The sequence below is a fragment of the Leopardus geoffroyi genome, chromosome A2 (genome assembly GCF_018350155.1).
Source record: "Leopardus geoffroyi isolate Oge1 chromosome A2, O.geoffroyi_Oge1_pat1.0, whole genome shotgun sequence".
NCBI lineage: Eukaryota > Metazoa > Chordata > Mammalia > Carnivora > Felidae > Leopardus > Leopardus geoffroyi.
The window spans coordinates 164,188,157-164,203,652 of NC_059331.1; the positions used below are offsets into that span (position 1 = coordinate 164,188,157).

The window sequence follows — 15,496 nt, forward strand, 5'->3', positions numbered from 1 at the left end:
GAAGGCTCCAGAAGTTTCTTTCCCCTCGTACAGAAACTATTTTCTGTTGTTTTAGCATTATGTTTATTTTTCCTTTGATAAAAGTAAACTCACCGAATTTGAAAATAATAGTCACCTGTAATTTCACCTTGACTAGTAACATTTTGATGCGTGTATTTCCAATATTTCCTTATGATAGATTTTTAGAAGTCGCCAAAATACCTAAAGATTTTAAAACTCCTGACATAATAAAGGGCATTTAGGAACATTTTACTAACTGGCATTACCACCAGCAGAGTATAAGGGTGCTAAGTGATGGCACAATTTTTGACTCTCTTGTTTTTTCTGAAACTGATACAAATCCTTTACGGAAACCAGCTTATAATATTATAACATCATATGATATATGTGTATATGTATATACACACACATATTGGTATATATACTTGTGTATATACACACATATACATATGAATACCTTTCTTCAAATAATCTTAATGTTCTGGGCACCAATATCAATGCAAAAGGTTTTTATCATCCTTCCACAGGACAGTAATAAGCAAATCCCTTTCTCCCTTGCTTAGATGAAGAGAAAAGGAAACATCAAAGGAGCACATTGCTGACCTGGTAGACTGTGGGTTCTTAAAAAATGAATCAGTGAATGAAATACTCTACTGGTGCTTACTTCATTCTTAGTGTCACAGGCACATGAGAAAAGCAATATTATCCCAATTTTACAAAGGAAGGGAGCTGAGACTTAATGAGGAGGGTAATTAACTTTCTCAAAGCCATGTAGTTAGTAAGTGGTGGAACCAGAATTCACAGGCCCCGCCTTAGTTGAGAGTGTGTATTTTCTGTCTGTACCATGAACTACATTGGAGAGAGAGAGAGAGAGAGAGAGAGAGAGAGAGAGCCAGCTGAGGGGTGCAGCTGACTCTTTCGGAGGCTCACTCTTGGTTTCTGGTCGCTAATGTCTTGGTGGAGACCCCCAAGCCCCAATAGGAAACCTATCCTCTAAAGGCAGCCAGACTCCCTCTTCTCAGTCTGGGCGTGTTTGGGGACCATTTTAGCTTCTGAGCGCGCTCCGAGCACACCACTCTGCCCAAATCTGCACATGCTCACCATCTCGGGAGCTCTCTGAACCCTATACTTTTGGGGCTTTTATGGAGGCTTCACCACACAGACATGATAGATCATGAAGCCCATCTCCAGCCCCTCGCCCCTCTCAGGAGAGTGGGGGGCAGGGCTGAATGGCCCGAGTTTCTAATCACTGCCGTCACCCAGGGAATCCCAAAGGATTCGGGGGTTTTGTGTCAGGAGCCAGGGCTGAAGACCAAATATTAGAAGCTCCTGGCGTACCTAAAACCCTTGCAATTTAGGAGCTCTGTGCCAGGAACCGGAGGCAGAGACCTGTATACATATATACGCATATATATGCACATGTATATATATACTTATATATAGGTAATATATACATGTATATATATGCGTATATATACGCATATGGGTAATATATGCGTATATATACGTATATGGGTAATATATTGGTAACATATACATATATATATATATATATATATTTTTTTTTTTTTTTTTTTTTCCTGTTCTCTCACAGGGTGTTAGCCTGACATATGGGACAAAAGCTGACTCTCGGGTCAGAGTTACTCTATGATTGTGTAACAAAAACCCTTTACTGGTGAATTGGGCAATGGGGAGCCTTTTTCTGAGAAGCCTTGAGGAGCGGGATTTCTCCCTGTGACAAACCTTCCTTTGAAGAGGCCCTTTGTTCACTGTCCTAGAACCCAGAATCTCGGAGCCTGCTTGGGGCCAACATCCACGTCACTAATGTATGGGCTGCAGAATCCACCTTCGGTTTTTGCAAATTAAGAGATGCTAGATTTCCCCTCTTCCTGAGGTTGTTCTCTCTCTCTTTCTTTCTCTTGCATTCACCCATCCTTTCTCGGGTGTGACCAGTGATTCTGTGCACCTGCGAACCTGTGCCCTTCTGGGTCTGGGTGACCAGGAAGGAAGATACACTCCGTGACCTCAGCACAAAGACCTTACTGTTCTTTCATTGCGCCTCGGGCCGCTGGGTGGTTTCCGTGACCCCACTTACCTGGGACACTTCGACTCACAAGCCGGTTTCTCATGCTTCCTCCTTGGTTTCTGTTGGTCACAGCCCCGCTTGGTGATAACCCCAAAGCGGCCATGCTTGGGGGAGGCGGGACCAGATGTGATTGGACCCTGAGGCAGACTCAGCTTCCTGAGTTTCAGGGACAGCGAAACTTTAGACTGTCCCCACCTACCCTCTGGAAGAGCCCACCGAGGAGACCCCACCACATGCCCCAGATCTCACTGCCTTATGGTTCCGCCCGAATGGGCCACGGTGACCCACTTACCTAGTTTGGAACCATCCAGAGCCCTTCCACCCTGACCAGAGGGAATTTGACTCTCTCCAATCTTTTCTCTCTAGAGCATTAACTTCCCTCCTTATTTATGTTTTAAGTTGTGATAAAATACACGTGAAATTACCATTTTAACTGCTTTTAAGGGTACAGTTCCATAGTGTTAAGTCCATTCACGCTGTGGTGCAACCATCACCACCCCCCTCCAGAACTTTTTTCATCGTCCCCAAGTATAACCGTGTCCCCATTAAACAGTAATCCCCGTTCCCCTCCCCCAGCCCCTGGCAGCCACACTTCGGTCTGTCCCTGTGAATTTTCTGTCTCTAGATATCTCATATGACTGGAATCACACGGTATCTGTGACTGGCTTATATCACGTAGCATAATGTCCTCGGGCTTCATCCATGTTAATGCATGTGACAGCATTACCGTCCTTTTGAAGGCTGAAAACTTTCCATGTATGTGTAGACCACATTTTACTTACCCATTCATCCGCCAATAGACACTTGGCTATAGCTTTAATTTAACAAACATTTTTTGAGTGCCAATGATGTATCAAGCACGGTGTTTGCTCCTGGACATGAGATTGCTGTTGAGGTAGACTAGGAGGTCTGTGCCCTCCCATAGGTGATGAAACACTAAATAATAATGCCAAAAGTAATGGCAGTTTCTTCCCAGTTCATGAAGACACCAGTGAGTATTCTTTTTTTTTTTGTTTAATGTTTATTTATTTTTGAGAGAGAGACAGAATGTGAGCGGGGGAGGGGCAGAGAGCGAGGGAGACCCAGAATCCAAAGCAGGCTCCAGGCTCTGAGCCATCAGCACAGAGCCCAATGCGGGGCTCAAACTCACGGACCGTGAGATCATGACCTGAGCTAAAGTCAGGCACTCAACCGACTGAGCCACCCAGGCGCCCCAGCCAATGACTATTCTTAATTTATGTACCCTCCACAATTTTTGATAAAACCTTTGGCACCTGATTGAAAAGAATGAATAAGTGGCAGAAATGTTCACAGAAAAGCTTGAAGCTCACCGTACCCGGTTATAATCTTTATAGGGGAAGCTTCTAATGGTAAGTTTGAATGACAGCCGTAAGATAGCCATGCTTATCACTAGCCGTACTGTTTGTAGCTGCAGTGATAAGAACAGCTATGTCCGCATTTCTCAGTGCTCCGTGAATAAGCAGCAGGAGTTTTGGGTTTCCTGGGCCCTTCCAAGGTCGCAGACCCCAAGCACCTGGCCACAGGTCCCCGAGGACACTGTCTGTCCCCTGTGCTTCTGCACTCCACTGATCGATTTTCCTCTTGCTGCCATGTTGCTTTTTCCTCGGCAACCATCTCATTCAACCGCACGTTTTAAACACCGTTCAGTTTACCACCGCACCCTGTGGTGCGTCTTCTTCACCGTGAGCGGTTGCTCTGCAGATTTCTGAACGCGTTCAAAGGGCGCTTGCCTTAGACAGAGGGCAGGCGGGAGCCTCTATCGGCGCCCTTTGCGCTCCTGCAAACTTCCCAAGATGCTGTGTGTCCTTAGATCGGTTTATACAGTTACACATCTGGTTGCTGAACTGTTCTAGATCTCCCTCTTGTGGGCCATCTATGGAATGAAACACATTAATTATTTCCAATAGACGTGATGGAGTCTTGTAGGTTATAAGGAGCCCATTTCTGCGAATCCTGTTTTAAACCTGTACAAAGTGTACAGAGAAAGATCTAAAACTACCCGTGCACCCACGCGCCAGCCTTATGAAACCTTAACATTTTGCCCCATATTTACTTTAATTTTTTTAACGTTTATTTATATTTAAGAGAGAGAGAGAGAGGGCGCGGGCGCACGAGACAGAGCCCGAGCAGGCGAGGGGCAGAGAGAGAGAGAGAGAGAGAGAGAGGGAGACACAGAATCCGAAGCAGGCTCCAGGCTCAGAGCTGTCAGCACAGAGCCCGACGCGGGGCTCGAACTCATGAGTCAAAGTCAGAAGCTGAACAGACTGAGCCATCCAGACACCCCTCCATGTTTACTTGAAATCTTCAAAAAATAAAAATAAAGTAGAGAAGTCGAGGCCCCCTGTGTACCCTCCCTTTCTGCACCCTCCAGGTAACCACCACTCTGAATTTGTATTTGTTACACACAGGTTTTTCTATTTCTGATCCATATATATGTGGATCACACCGGGTGCGTTCTCGCACGGCCTGCTTTTCTTCCGCAGCGTTACCTGTCGAAGTTCGTCCCTGTGGCTCTGATGTTCTCATTTTCCTCTCCTGTATAGTGTTGATTGTGTGACTACCACACTCTACTTACCAGTGCTTGCATCCTGGGGTATTTCGGTTGCTTGGAATTTTCGTCACGACAGACCAGGCCGCGGCCAGCCTTCTTACACTGCCTCCGGGTACATACGTGTGCGTTTCTCTAGGGCCCGTCCTGAGCGCGGATCGCTGGGTCATGCAGCTCGTCTCCGTATTGCCAGATTGCCCTGGAAAGGATTGTCCTATTTACATCCCCCCATTTTCCTGTCATCTGCCAGCGGGCAGCCAGGCGGGAAGGCGCAAGCCCCACCATTAACTGCGCACTGCGTTATCCTCCTTGGCATGAATTCGCTTGTTTAGGAATGGAACTAACCTTCCGAGGCAGGAGGCAGGCAGAAGCACGTTTGCCAGAAACCAGAGAGGTCCAGGAATCTGCCCGAGGCCGCAAAGATAACAACAGGCAGAGCAGCGGTAAACCTGACCCACAGCTGTGCCGCGGAGGCCCTCAAAGACTCGGCCAGTGTGGGCTGGGGGTACAGGGGGTGCTAGGGGGTGCAGCGGGGAAGGGGGGGGGATGGAGGGGAGACGCCCCTTCCACTGCCACGTTGCTGAGAGCTGACAAAAGAAAAGATATGCCCTCTAATTTTTGAAATCATGAAAGTCAGCATACAGACCCAAGAGCAAGAACAATAAAATGAACAGGTGGTCAGAAGGGAGACAAGCAGGAATGAAAGGCATCTAGATAAAGGGGGAAAAAAACTTCACGGTTAGAAAACTACATCGGAGGGGCGGGTCTTGGTGGCTGCGCTGGTTAAGTGGCCGACTCTTGATGTGGGCGCAGGTCATGATCTCACGGTTCATGGGTTCAAGCCCCACGTCAGGTTCCATGCTGTCAGTGTGGAGCCTGCTTGGGATTCTCTCTCTCCCACTCTCCCTGTCCCTCCACGACTTGCTCTCTCTGTCTCTCTCTCTCTCTCTGTCTCTCTCAGAAAATAAATAAACATTCAAAAATTACGTTGGAAAACTTAATTTTCCAAATTCTGTATTAGCTTTCCTCTCAATCACTAGGAATCCGTGATCCTTTTAAGGTGGAAACCCACTTTCCCCGTGCTTGGAATCGCTGACTTCAGTCCCGTGTGCTGGGGCAGTGGTGGAGAAGGGCATATTTCCAGAGGCCCCGGCCTGGGTAGTTGACTGGAAGCAAAGAGAAAAACAGAAATGAGAGTTGAGTGAAAAAAAAAAAAAAAAAAAAGGGACCAGGGAAACATATGCCAACTCAACAGCTGGTCTCTGCTCAGCCCCCAAAGGATCTGTGCATTGTGTCTTGTCTCTTGGCTTTGCACACTTTCTAAAGAAACTTCCCCCTTTTATTTTAAGAGAAGGACTTAAGAAGGACTTCCCTAGAAAACAATGGAAGCTGATATTTCATCTAAGGTTGGACGTGTACTTACGGGAGAAGAATGCCAGGGGCTTGCCTGCTTCTGTTTTAGTTTTAGCCTCTATATTTTACAAAAGTATGCCGACCGTATATTAGCGTGTTTAATGTTTACTTAAAAAGAAAATGACATCTGAAATGGAACAGTCAAAGCGAACGAGAAGTGAATGTTCACAAGTGTTACAGGAAGTCGACAGGAAGCCAAAAGTGTGGGTATGGAAGTGAAAACCTTTTCAAAAAGGACATCAAGAGCAAAGTCGACGAGGGGGCTCGTTTTCTCAGCCTAAGACAAAGGGTATAAATCACTTCATGTACTTTTTTTCCTCCATTTTTTATGTGCGGAAAATTACGTATAACATTAAATTTTATTATCTTAGCCACTCTTAAGTATCCAGTTCAGGGGTATAAAATACATTATACCTCTCCATCCCCACCGTCCATCCCCAGAACTCTTGTCATCTTGTAAAACGGAACAGTAACTCCCCATCCCCCCGCCCCTCCCCCACCCCCTGGGAACCACCGATCTACTTTATGATTTTGACTGCTCTAAACATCACGCGCAAGTGGAATCATACTTGTCTTGTTGTGTGTGGCTTGTTTCATTTAGCCTCACGTCTTCAAGAATCATTCATGTTGCAACAGGTGTCAGAATGTCCTTTTTAAGGCTGAATAAGATTCCATTGCACGTGTTTGAGCATCTCTTATGCTTTGCCTCCCTCTCTGAAACTATTTTGCCCCCTCCCCCTCCCCCCATGGTCTTCTGTTAAGTTTCTCCAGTTCCACATAGGAGCGAAAACATATGGTATCTGTCTTTCTCTGCCGGACCCATTTCATTTGGCATAATGCCCTCCAATTCCATCCGCATTGGTGCAAATGGCAGGGTTTCATTCTTTCTCATGGCCAAGTAGTATTCCATTATATATATAAACCACATCTTCTTTATCCATTCATCCACTGATGGACATTTAGGCTCGTTCCATAATTTGGCTGTTGTTGAAAGTGCTGCTATAAACATTGAGGTACAAGTGCCCCTGTGCATCAGCACTCCTGGATCCCTTGGGTAAATTCCTAGCAGTGCTATTCCTGGGTCATAGGGTAGATCTGTTTTTAATTTTTTGAGGAACCTCCACACCGTTTTCCAGAGTGGCTGCACCAGTTTGCACCCCAACAGTGCAAGAGGGTTCCCATTCCTCCACATCCTCGCCAGCATCTCTAGTCTCCTGATTTGTTCATTTTAGCCACTCTGACCGGTGTGAGGTGGTATCTCAGGGTGGCTTTGATTTGTGTTTCCCGCATAATGAGTGATGTTGAGCATCTTTTCAACAAACTCAGGTGAAGGGGGCAGGGAAGAGGGGAAAATGGGTGATGGGCATTGAGGAGGACACTTGTTGGAATGAGCACTGGGTGTTTTCTGTAAGCGATGAATCACGGGAATCTACCCCCGAAACCAAGGGCATACTGTATACACTGTATGTTAGCTAACTTGATAATAAATTGTGTTAAAAATAGTAATAATAATAAAAGCTAGAAAATGAAAAAGAAAGAACTATGGCAAGAGGGCGCCTGGGTGGCCAAAAAAAAAAAAAAAAAAGATTCTATTGTACGTGGATAACACATTTTGCTTACTCATTCATCCCTTGATGGACACTTGGGTTCCTTCCAGTTTAAGCTATTCTAAATAATGCAGAATCAAGAGTACTGTTTGCCATGTGAACCAAGCTATCGACATCAGAAGTCTCCAAATAGACCTTCTCGTTAAATCATTAGTATTTTGAATAACTAACCTAGAACCCTAAAATTCATGTAATTCTCATCTTTAGAGCATCATTGGTAGATGTTCTTGGCATCCCAGAACCAAAGATTCTGTTTTGTTTTGTTTTGTTTTGTTTAAATTAATTGAAAGAGAAAACTGATTGTTCACCCAAGAGGCCACTGATTAACATCTACCAAAAGCAATTTGGGGGGCACCTGGCTGTTAACCATCTGACTCTTGATTTTGGCTCAGGTCATGATCTCACGGTTTGTGGGTTCAAGTTCCGTGTCAGGCTCTGCACTCACAGCACGAAGCCTGCTCAGGATTCTCTCTCTCTCTCTCTCTCTCTCCCAAAATAAATAAATAAACTTAAAAAAAAAAAAAAAGCAATTTTGGTATTATTTATCCAGGGGAACTGGTCTCATTTGGCCAAATCTGTTAATAGAATTTGAACCAATGTCTTGAACAATGTCTTCTTCCCCATTGGAGATGTGAGCCACTCTACGATAGGGACCACAGGTTCTTTCTCTGTGTTCCTGGGGTAGCGTACCACAGGTCTCAGTACACAGTGCCTTTAGCTACTCTAACCGGGAGGTAGGTGTGTAAAGACAAAAAAAAAAAAAAATCTTCCTCCACCCCCAAATATTCACATTTTGTCATTCCTTTGTCTTACACTCATTGTTATAACCTTGACTCAAATAAACGAAACACTGGTGTACGATTGAAGCAGTCAGCACATGGTCTATCCAACTGGTCCTCCTTGGATATTAGCCAAAGGAAGGTCCCTGCCTGACACTTATTACCAGAGTCTCCCTTCTCCCCAACTCCACATCCCCAGCTCTGGGCCCAAAATAATCCCCCACATTCTAAGATAGCAGGTCATGAATTTCTAGGGGAACCTTTCAAATCACAACCCCACCCATAATTGCCCACTTCCATGGGAAAACTTACTCTGTGGTTATTAACGGCCATGCTACTTAGACCCTGAGATGGTCAGATCCAAAAGGATGGTCACAGTGGATGCTTTTAATGGTTGGGAACCAGAGTGGATGGGGACTGGATTCTTCCGAAGGGTTCTCAAGACAAAGGAGAGCATATGTTGACAAGTCTGACCAATAGCATATGGAGGAATTTAGAAGAAGAGTGTGTGGGGAAGGTGTGTAGACCTTTGTCGCTGGAGCAAAGAATCAGTCAGAAAGGAGTTTTTAGATGAATGAGCCCAGCAGTGCTGGTGGGAGGGAACCAGGCAGAGCTGGGACTAAGGCTCCTTCATTAATTTTTAATTCTCTTTTTCCCTCCTCCTTCCTTTTGTTTCCTTTTTACCACCAAAGATATTCACCTTTGGACATTGCTTACCAAGTCCTTTGTCTTAAGAGTGACAATTATTTGAGGATTTACTGAGTGAACGTCTACTGGCACCTATCACATGATATAGCATCGTAGAGCACAGAAATGGATGAGTGTGGGGCCCTTTCCTCCAAGAGCTTACAACCCGCCCCCCACCCCGCCCAGATGCCTGGGGTGGTATGTGATAATTGGCAAATTTATACTCAGATGTTTTTGCCCATTTTGTTTTGATTTGCATTTCCTATTTCTGCTTCTCTGCCCTTTGGTGTTTGGATTTTTTTTTCCTGCCCTTTGTTTTAAGCATTGCCTTTATCCCTCAGAAGACACGGGCCCAGAAAGATGGTTTCCCAGTCTGAAGTCTTAACCTAGCTTAAGAACTTCATGTTTCCCTTTTCCTTCTCAGACTGAGAGTAACACTCTGGGCTGCTTTGTTTCTCCTTGTAATTGTTTAATTAGAATCAACTAGGAGGAAACTTGCCTACTCATTTGAGAGAAAACATGCACTGTTTCAACCTCCTAATTTCCTTTTATCCTTAGGGAAGGTTCCAGGCTTTCAAGTCACCCCACAGGATTTACCTCCATTGTCACACGTGCACTTTGCTCTCGCCCCCACGTTCCCTCCCCTCTGCAATCTTTATCTTCCTTCTTTTAACCTCTTCTCTTCAGCACCTACCAGCTCCCTAGTGTCGTCATGAGTTTGTTCTATGCCCTCTGTTTTGTTTTTTTACATTATTCTTTCCCCTAATGAATCATTTCTGGCAACAGTGCCCCCTGACTCTTGGGTCGGGACACCAGGCTGTAGCAACTCAGTACACTTTTTATCTTGTATCTTCCCCTAATTTCTCACATGATTCTTGTCTCCCTTAAGCAACTCCTGGGTAGTACCCATGACTTCCTTGTCCTTTATACCTACAGAAAAATACCGGACATCTAGAATGTTCTCTGTTCTCTCATTCCTGGTTCTCCAGGGAGACCCCAACCCACCAGATACTTTGAAGCAGATGTTGGGTCCCCAGCAAAACAGGGTCAGCCTCCTCAGTGAGGGAAAGGTCAAATCTGCTCAGACGTGTTAAGAAGAAATTTCGCAAGCATTTGGCTGAACTTGTGTACTAATATCTCAATATTGAGTAATATAGAGTAAAAAATTAAAAGGCAGCCAAACAACCCTTTGGCTCATCTTTGGGTCCCTTGAGAGGTGTTCTGAAAGCTTATTTTTATCATGTTTATTTCCAAAAAAAAAAAAAAAGCTAAAAATGAGACTGAGCCTAGATTTTTCCCAATAGGAGGCTTTTCCTATTTCCTTGGTTGAGGAATGAGGATTCTAAGACTCTCTGGAAGGACCCAATGAATTCTGGAAGTCCTGGATTCCACCTGCTGCTTGGAGCTTCTAAGCAGGAACCTCCAGCTGCTGGTGATGCCCTGTGTGATGTCATAGGACTTTGTGACACGGCCTGATGCTACCTCATGTGCATGCAGTACAAGGTGGGCAGGGTCACCCAGTACAATCAACTATTTTCTCAGAATCCAGGCCATCCAGAAAAAAAAAAATCTCATCTTTCAGATCGTTCAGCCTAGACCCCTGCCTAATTTCACCTGCGACTCAGCTTACACAACGTATCAACTACAGAGCGGCCAATGTCTCAGTGGTAGGTGGGTGGCCTCGGCATGCTGAGAAAAATGGGAACAAAGTTGGGGGGTGGGGTGCCTTCCACCTGCATTCAATGGAAGCGACACATCAAATCGCTGAATCTTGAGTGGGATGCTGGCTCTGGGGATTAGGATTAAGATCTGATTTGTAATAAGAGGCTGGGCTATACCACTCTAGAGGTAGACTGGGCATTGTAATGACTTCAGTTCTTGAAAATCTGATCATTTATAGAGAATTTAGTTGTGACATCATAGCCATGTTTTCTTGACCCTAAAAACCCACACTTTAAAACACACTCAACCGACTTCAGCCAGGTCACGATCTCGCGGTCGGTGAGTTCGAGCCCCGCGTCGGGCTCTGGGCTGATGGCTCAGAGCCTGGAGCCTGTTTCCGATTCTGTGTCTCCCTCTCTCTCTGCCCCTCCCCCGTTCATGCTCTGTCTCTCTCTGTCCCCAAAATAAATAAACGTTGAAAAAAAAATTAAAAAAAAAATAAAAATAAAATAAAACACACTCAATGGCTGTGAATCGAGATTTAGTTTAGGGCTTTGGTTTTTCAGTGTGTACGTGTGTGTGAGCGTATGTGCGCGTGTATGCGTTTGGTGGGAGTGGGGGTGGGGGAGAGATGAGATGCATATTCCAGAGAACCAGGGGGAGCTCTGCTTTACGAAGACATTGCATAAGAAAGCTTACATTAGTAAAATTAAAAAAAAAAAAAAAAACGGAGGAGGCTAATTTTCCTACGCGTTCACACGTAGAGAATTTGCTCCAAATTTTCTTAATATACGAGAATCCTTCTAGACGATATGGATTTATTTTCTTTTCCGGTTTTAGTCCTAGCATGACCCCACATGTGTATTTTGTGTATGCAATCTGCCTCCCCTCACTTGTGCTTTTCGTTAGCTTCTAATTGCTTTTGGTGTTCAGTGGAAATTAAGTGTCAAAATGTGACTTTTAATCTCTAGAAGTGGGGTTAAACGGCTTCATTCTCTTCCCACTTATTTGAATCTGCCCATTTCTCCCTGTTAGAGGCTGTCTTCTTCTCTTACACATTTGACACTTTTTCTTTGCCTAATCGAATACCGCATTTTTGAAGAGTAATTTTTCCAGTCAATGGGCCTTCATTGTGCAACCTGGATCTCTGTCAGGGTGTTAAATCCTATGTCTTGGGAGGATGCTCCTATACGAATAAATGCCCCAATTTTATTATCATTATTATTATCATGTTTTATTTTGAGAGGGAGAGAGAGCATGCGTGCACAAGTTGGGGAGGGGCAGAGAGAGAGAGGGAGGAGGGGGAGAGAGGGAATCCGGAGCAGGCTCCACACTCAGCTGGAGCCCGATGTGGGGCCCATCTCATGGACCGCAAGATCACGCCCTGAGCAGATATCAAGAGCGGGAGGCTTAACCGACTGAGCCACCCAGGCGCCCCTCCCCCAATCCAATCTTCCACCCCCTCCCTTGATCTAGAATCCTCAGGTCTCAGCCCATGCACAGGACGCTGATCCGGTTGGATCCTGATGCCTGGGTTCTGCAGTTCCCTGGGGACACACTCTTTCCTCCCTGAGCAGGACTAGCACATTCCCAGGCAGGCTATGCTGTCACTTGACCCTAATTATTGATCTGGCAGTCAGGAGAGGACTAGGGGTGGGGGCATCCAGAGGAAGGTCGTGCGTGGCTTGCCAAGCATCCTCAAGCACAGGAGTAATGGGCCATTTCTGTAGATCCAGAGGGTGGGTCCTCATGGCCCTCCACCCACACACCCCCATCCCAAGTCTTAGCTTCTCCCTCCTTCCCTGGAGTCACCTTCCTTGGAGTCTCGCTGCCCTGTCACCAAGCCCTGCCCATGAGTCTCAGCTTTCTCTGCCCTTCCAACGTAGGAGATGCGAATCCCTTTATGTGTTGCCAAGGAAGTCAGATTGATACTTTGCCTTAAAGTGGTGACTCGTCACCCTCAGCCTTTCTCTTGTCTTTCTCAAATGCGTCTGTAGCACCCAACAGACAGCAGCCATTTTGATTCCTCAGCTTTTATAATTACTTTTCCCTGCTCCCAGCTCCCAAATGCACCAACCAGAACGTTCCTTCCCACCAGTTGGCCACTGGTGAAGCCGTAACAAGCACACTGCTCCAGCCTGCTGGGTTCTAGTCCAACGCTGCCTTTCCACCAGCCTGGGGGGTCGTTAAGGCCAGCGGGCGAGCGGTGATGCACCCCCCCCCCAATCCCATTTTGGTGTCTGTTTCGCAGGACCACCCCACTACCAACTTTCGTAGGTCAAGTTCCTCAGAAACAGACTTTGGGACTGAGATTTGCGTGTGGGCACTTTATTGGCATGGGTTTGGGGGAACACCTGCAAGCAAAGGAAACTGGGTCAAGCAATGTTAACCTTAAAAATAAAGCTGCTGCGACGCGTCTGGGTGGCTCAGTTGGTTAAGCCTCCGACTCGGCTCAGGTCGTGATCTCACAACTGGTGGGTTCCAGGCCCCCCCCATCCCCACCCCCATCTGGCCCTGGGCTGACAGCTGGAGCCTGGAGCCTGCTTCGGATTCTGTGTCTCCATCTCTCTCTCCCCCTTCCCCACTCCTACTCTCTGTCTCAAAATAAACATTTAAAAGTAAAAATAAAAATAATAAAACTGCCGGTTATCTTGCCAGCAAAAATGGATTTATTTGGTAATAGTGGAGAGCCGCCAACCTGCAGAAGCACGGCAAAACCACAGGCAAGTCTGGAGACTAAAGAGGCTCTTTTATAGAGGAAAGGGGGAAGTCGGGAAGGCTGCTGTAAACTAAGAGTTCATTGGAGTAAACTGGACGTTCACAGTATAGCAGCTTCTCATTGGCTGAGCTGTGACTGGCCCTCATTGGCTGGGCTGTTGCCAGGGGAGGAGGAAACCTTCCATCCTCCTGCAGGGATAGTAGAGTGCCGGTCCTCTGCAAGATGCTCCAGGAGTTGGGTCTACAATTGAGGAGGAGTGCTGGGGATGAGAGCGCCCCCTGCCGGCCTCCTGACTCCATTCTGAACAAAGTTTCCTTTCCTTCATTTTCACAACAGAAAGAGGCTAGACAGTGATGTGGTTGCCACAGGGACCTCTGTGGAAATCTCTGGGCCGGATGAGTCCTCAGAGTCATCTCAAGTTGAAATAAGCAAGTTGGGCTCATCAGCCGGTCTTTAAACATGAGTACCCTCAGGGAGGGGGAAACTTTGGACAAAACCGCTTGCTCCCACCAGCGGTAACTCTGGGGGAGGGACTCAACCATGAGCCAGTACTCGGGCAGCGGGGTCCCACGCAGTGACCTGGTGGCACCACCGCGTAAGACATCATATCCAGGTGTGTTCAGGTGTTTGGGGGGCAAGGTGCTGACCGGGTGGTTGGATGCCATGGAATTGTTGTGGGTCCTGAGTCCTGTGGGGGAAGAATGGGTCTCTGCTGTGAACAAGAGTGGTTAAGAGCCAGAGCGGGTGGGCAGGCTGGTTCCTAGTGCTGGCCTGAGGTCTACACTTCAGAAGCCCGCCTCTTCCCTCGAGTCCTAGACAGGGTAAAAATGGGAGACGATACTACATGGTCAAATGTGGAGGAAGATACTTGAGTCAGAGCATGAGGAGGACCCACAGCAGGAGGTCCTAGAAAGAGAGTGATGCTGGAGAGCTTGGGGTTCGTATCCTTGATTCCCTCTTCCAGCCGCCAGGCTGTCACTTGATTTAAAAGGTTGGGGTGGGATGGGGCGCCTGGGTGGCTTGGTCGGTTAAGCGTCCGACTTTGGCTCGGGTCATGATCTCACGGTCCCTGAGTTCGAGCCCCGCGTCGGGCTCTGTGCTGACAGCTCGGAGCCTGGGGCCTGTTTCGGATTCTGTGTCTCCCTCTCTCTCTGCTCCTCCCCTGTTCATGCTCTGTCTCTCTCCGTCTCAAAAATAAATAAACGTTAAAAAAAATAAAAAATAAAATAAATAAAAGGTTGGAGTGGGAGAGAAACGCTGCTATATACGCATGTGTTTATTACAATGATGCCATTTGATAGACACAGTTTGCAATCCTTATTTTTAAATTTTTTCCAAAGTAATGTATACACAAAAAAAATAAAACCAAATCTTATAAAGAGAGTCAGCAGGCCCCTGCCCAATTCCACCCTAATCCCCAGTTCAACTCTCCAAAAGCAATGGCTTTAGACTCTTTTAATATATTTCTTATGACAGTTAAACCTTCATATTTTCAATAATATTCCTAGGCTTCTGCTTCTTGGCTTGTTTGGCACATTAACTTCATTTTTCGTACGTGACTTCCATTTTTTTAAATCTTAGCTTGCCCCACCCCCACCCCCACCCCAGCACCTGGGTGGCTCCGTGGGTTAAGTATCCCACTCTTGATTTCAACTCAGGTCGTGATCCCACAGCTGGCGAGTTCGAGCCCTGTGGCAGACTGCCACATTTTCCCCATGAATCCGTGTGATGTTTTGATGAATACGGTAGCCGGTGTCTACGCCTTCATCATTCTACAAACATCGTTCCTGAATTTTTACCACCAGATAGGACACCGACTTGCACTTGCCTGCCCCAAAGAATCGATCAAATCTGATATTCTGTTGACCCATCTCCTTTTAGGGGAGGGGTTGAGTGCCAGAGCTCACTAGAGCCCCCATTCCAATGTGGGCTACCTCTTTCCTGGGCCGGATCCGCCATCTTGGGTCACTTCCC

The 15,496-nt window shown here is 46.4% G+C and overlaps 1 protein-coding gene and 1 long non-coding RNA gene across 7 annotated transcripts in view; one reads left to right on the plus strand and one right to left on the minus strand.

Moving 5' to 3' along the window:
* Nucleotides 1-3,231: 3,231 nt before the first annotated feature.
* Nucleotides 3,232-5,533, minus strand: LOC123607714. Its single transcript, XR_006716861.1, has 3 exons — nt 5,407-5,533; nt 4,683-4,854; nt 3,232-3,980 (listed from the first exon to the last, which is right to left on the minus strand). It is a non-coding gene; the product is annotated as an uncharacterized LOC123607714 (long non-coding RNA).
* A 5,167-nt stretch (nt 5,534-10,700) lies between these two features.
* The window catches only part of GALNTL5 (polypeptide N-acetylgalactosaminyltransferase like 5), a 57,815-nt gene continuing 53,019 nt past the window's right edge, over nt 10,701-15,496 (plus strand). The window contains exon 1 of one of the 6 annotated variants that reach the window (XM_045496250.1): nt 10,701-10,808. Coding sequence is in view for 1 of the 6 variants with exons in the window: in XM_045496255.1 (XP_045352211.1) it covers nt 10,798-10,808 (11 nt within the window). In the remaining 5 variants the exon portion in view is untranslated. Of the gene's footprint in view, nt 10,813-13,893; nt 14,136-15,496 lie in introns of those variants that run through there. The other 5 variants (XM_045496251.1, XM_045496255.1, XM_045496254.1 and 2 more) reach the window with 5 other exon arrangements.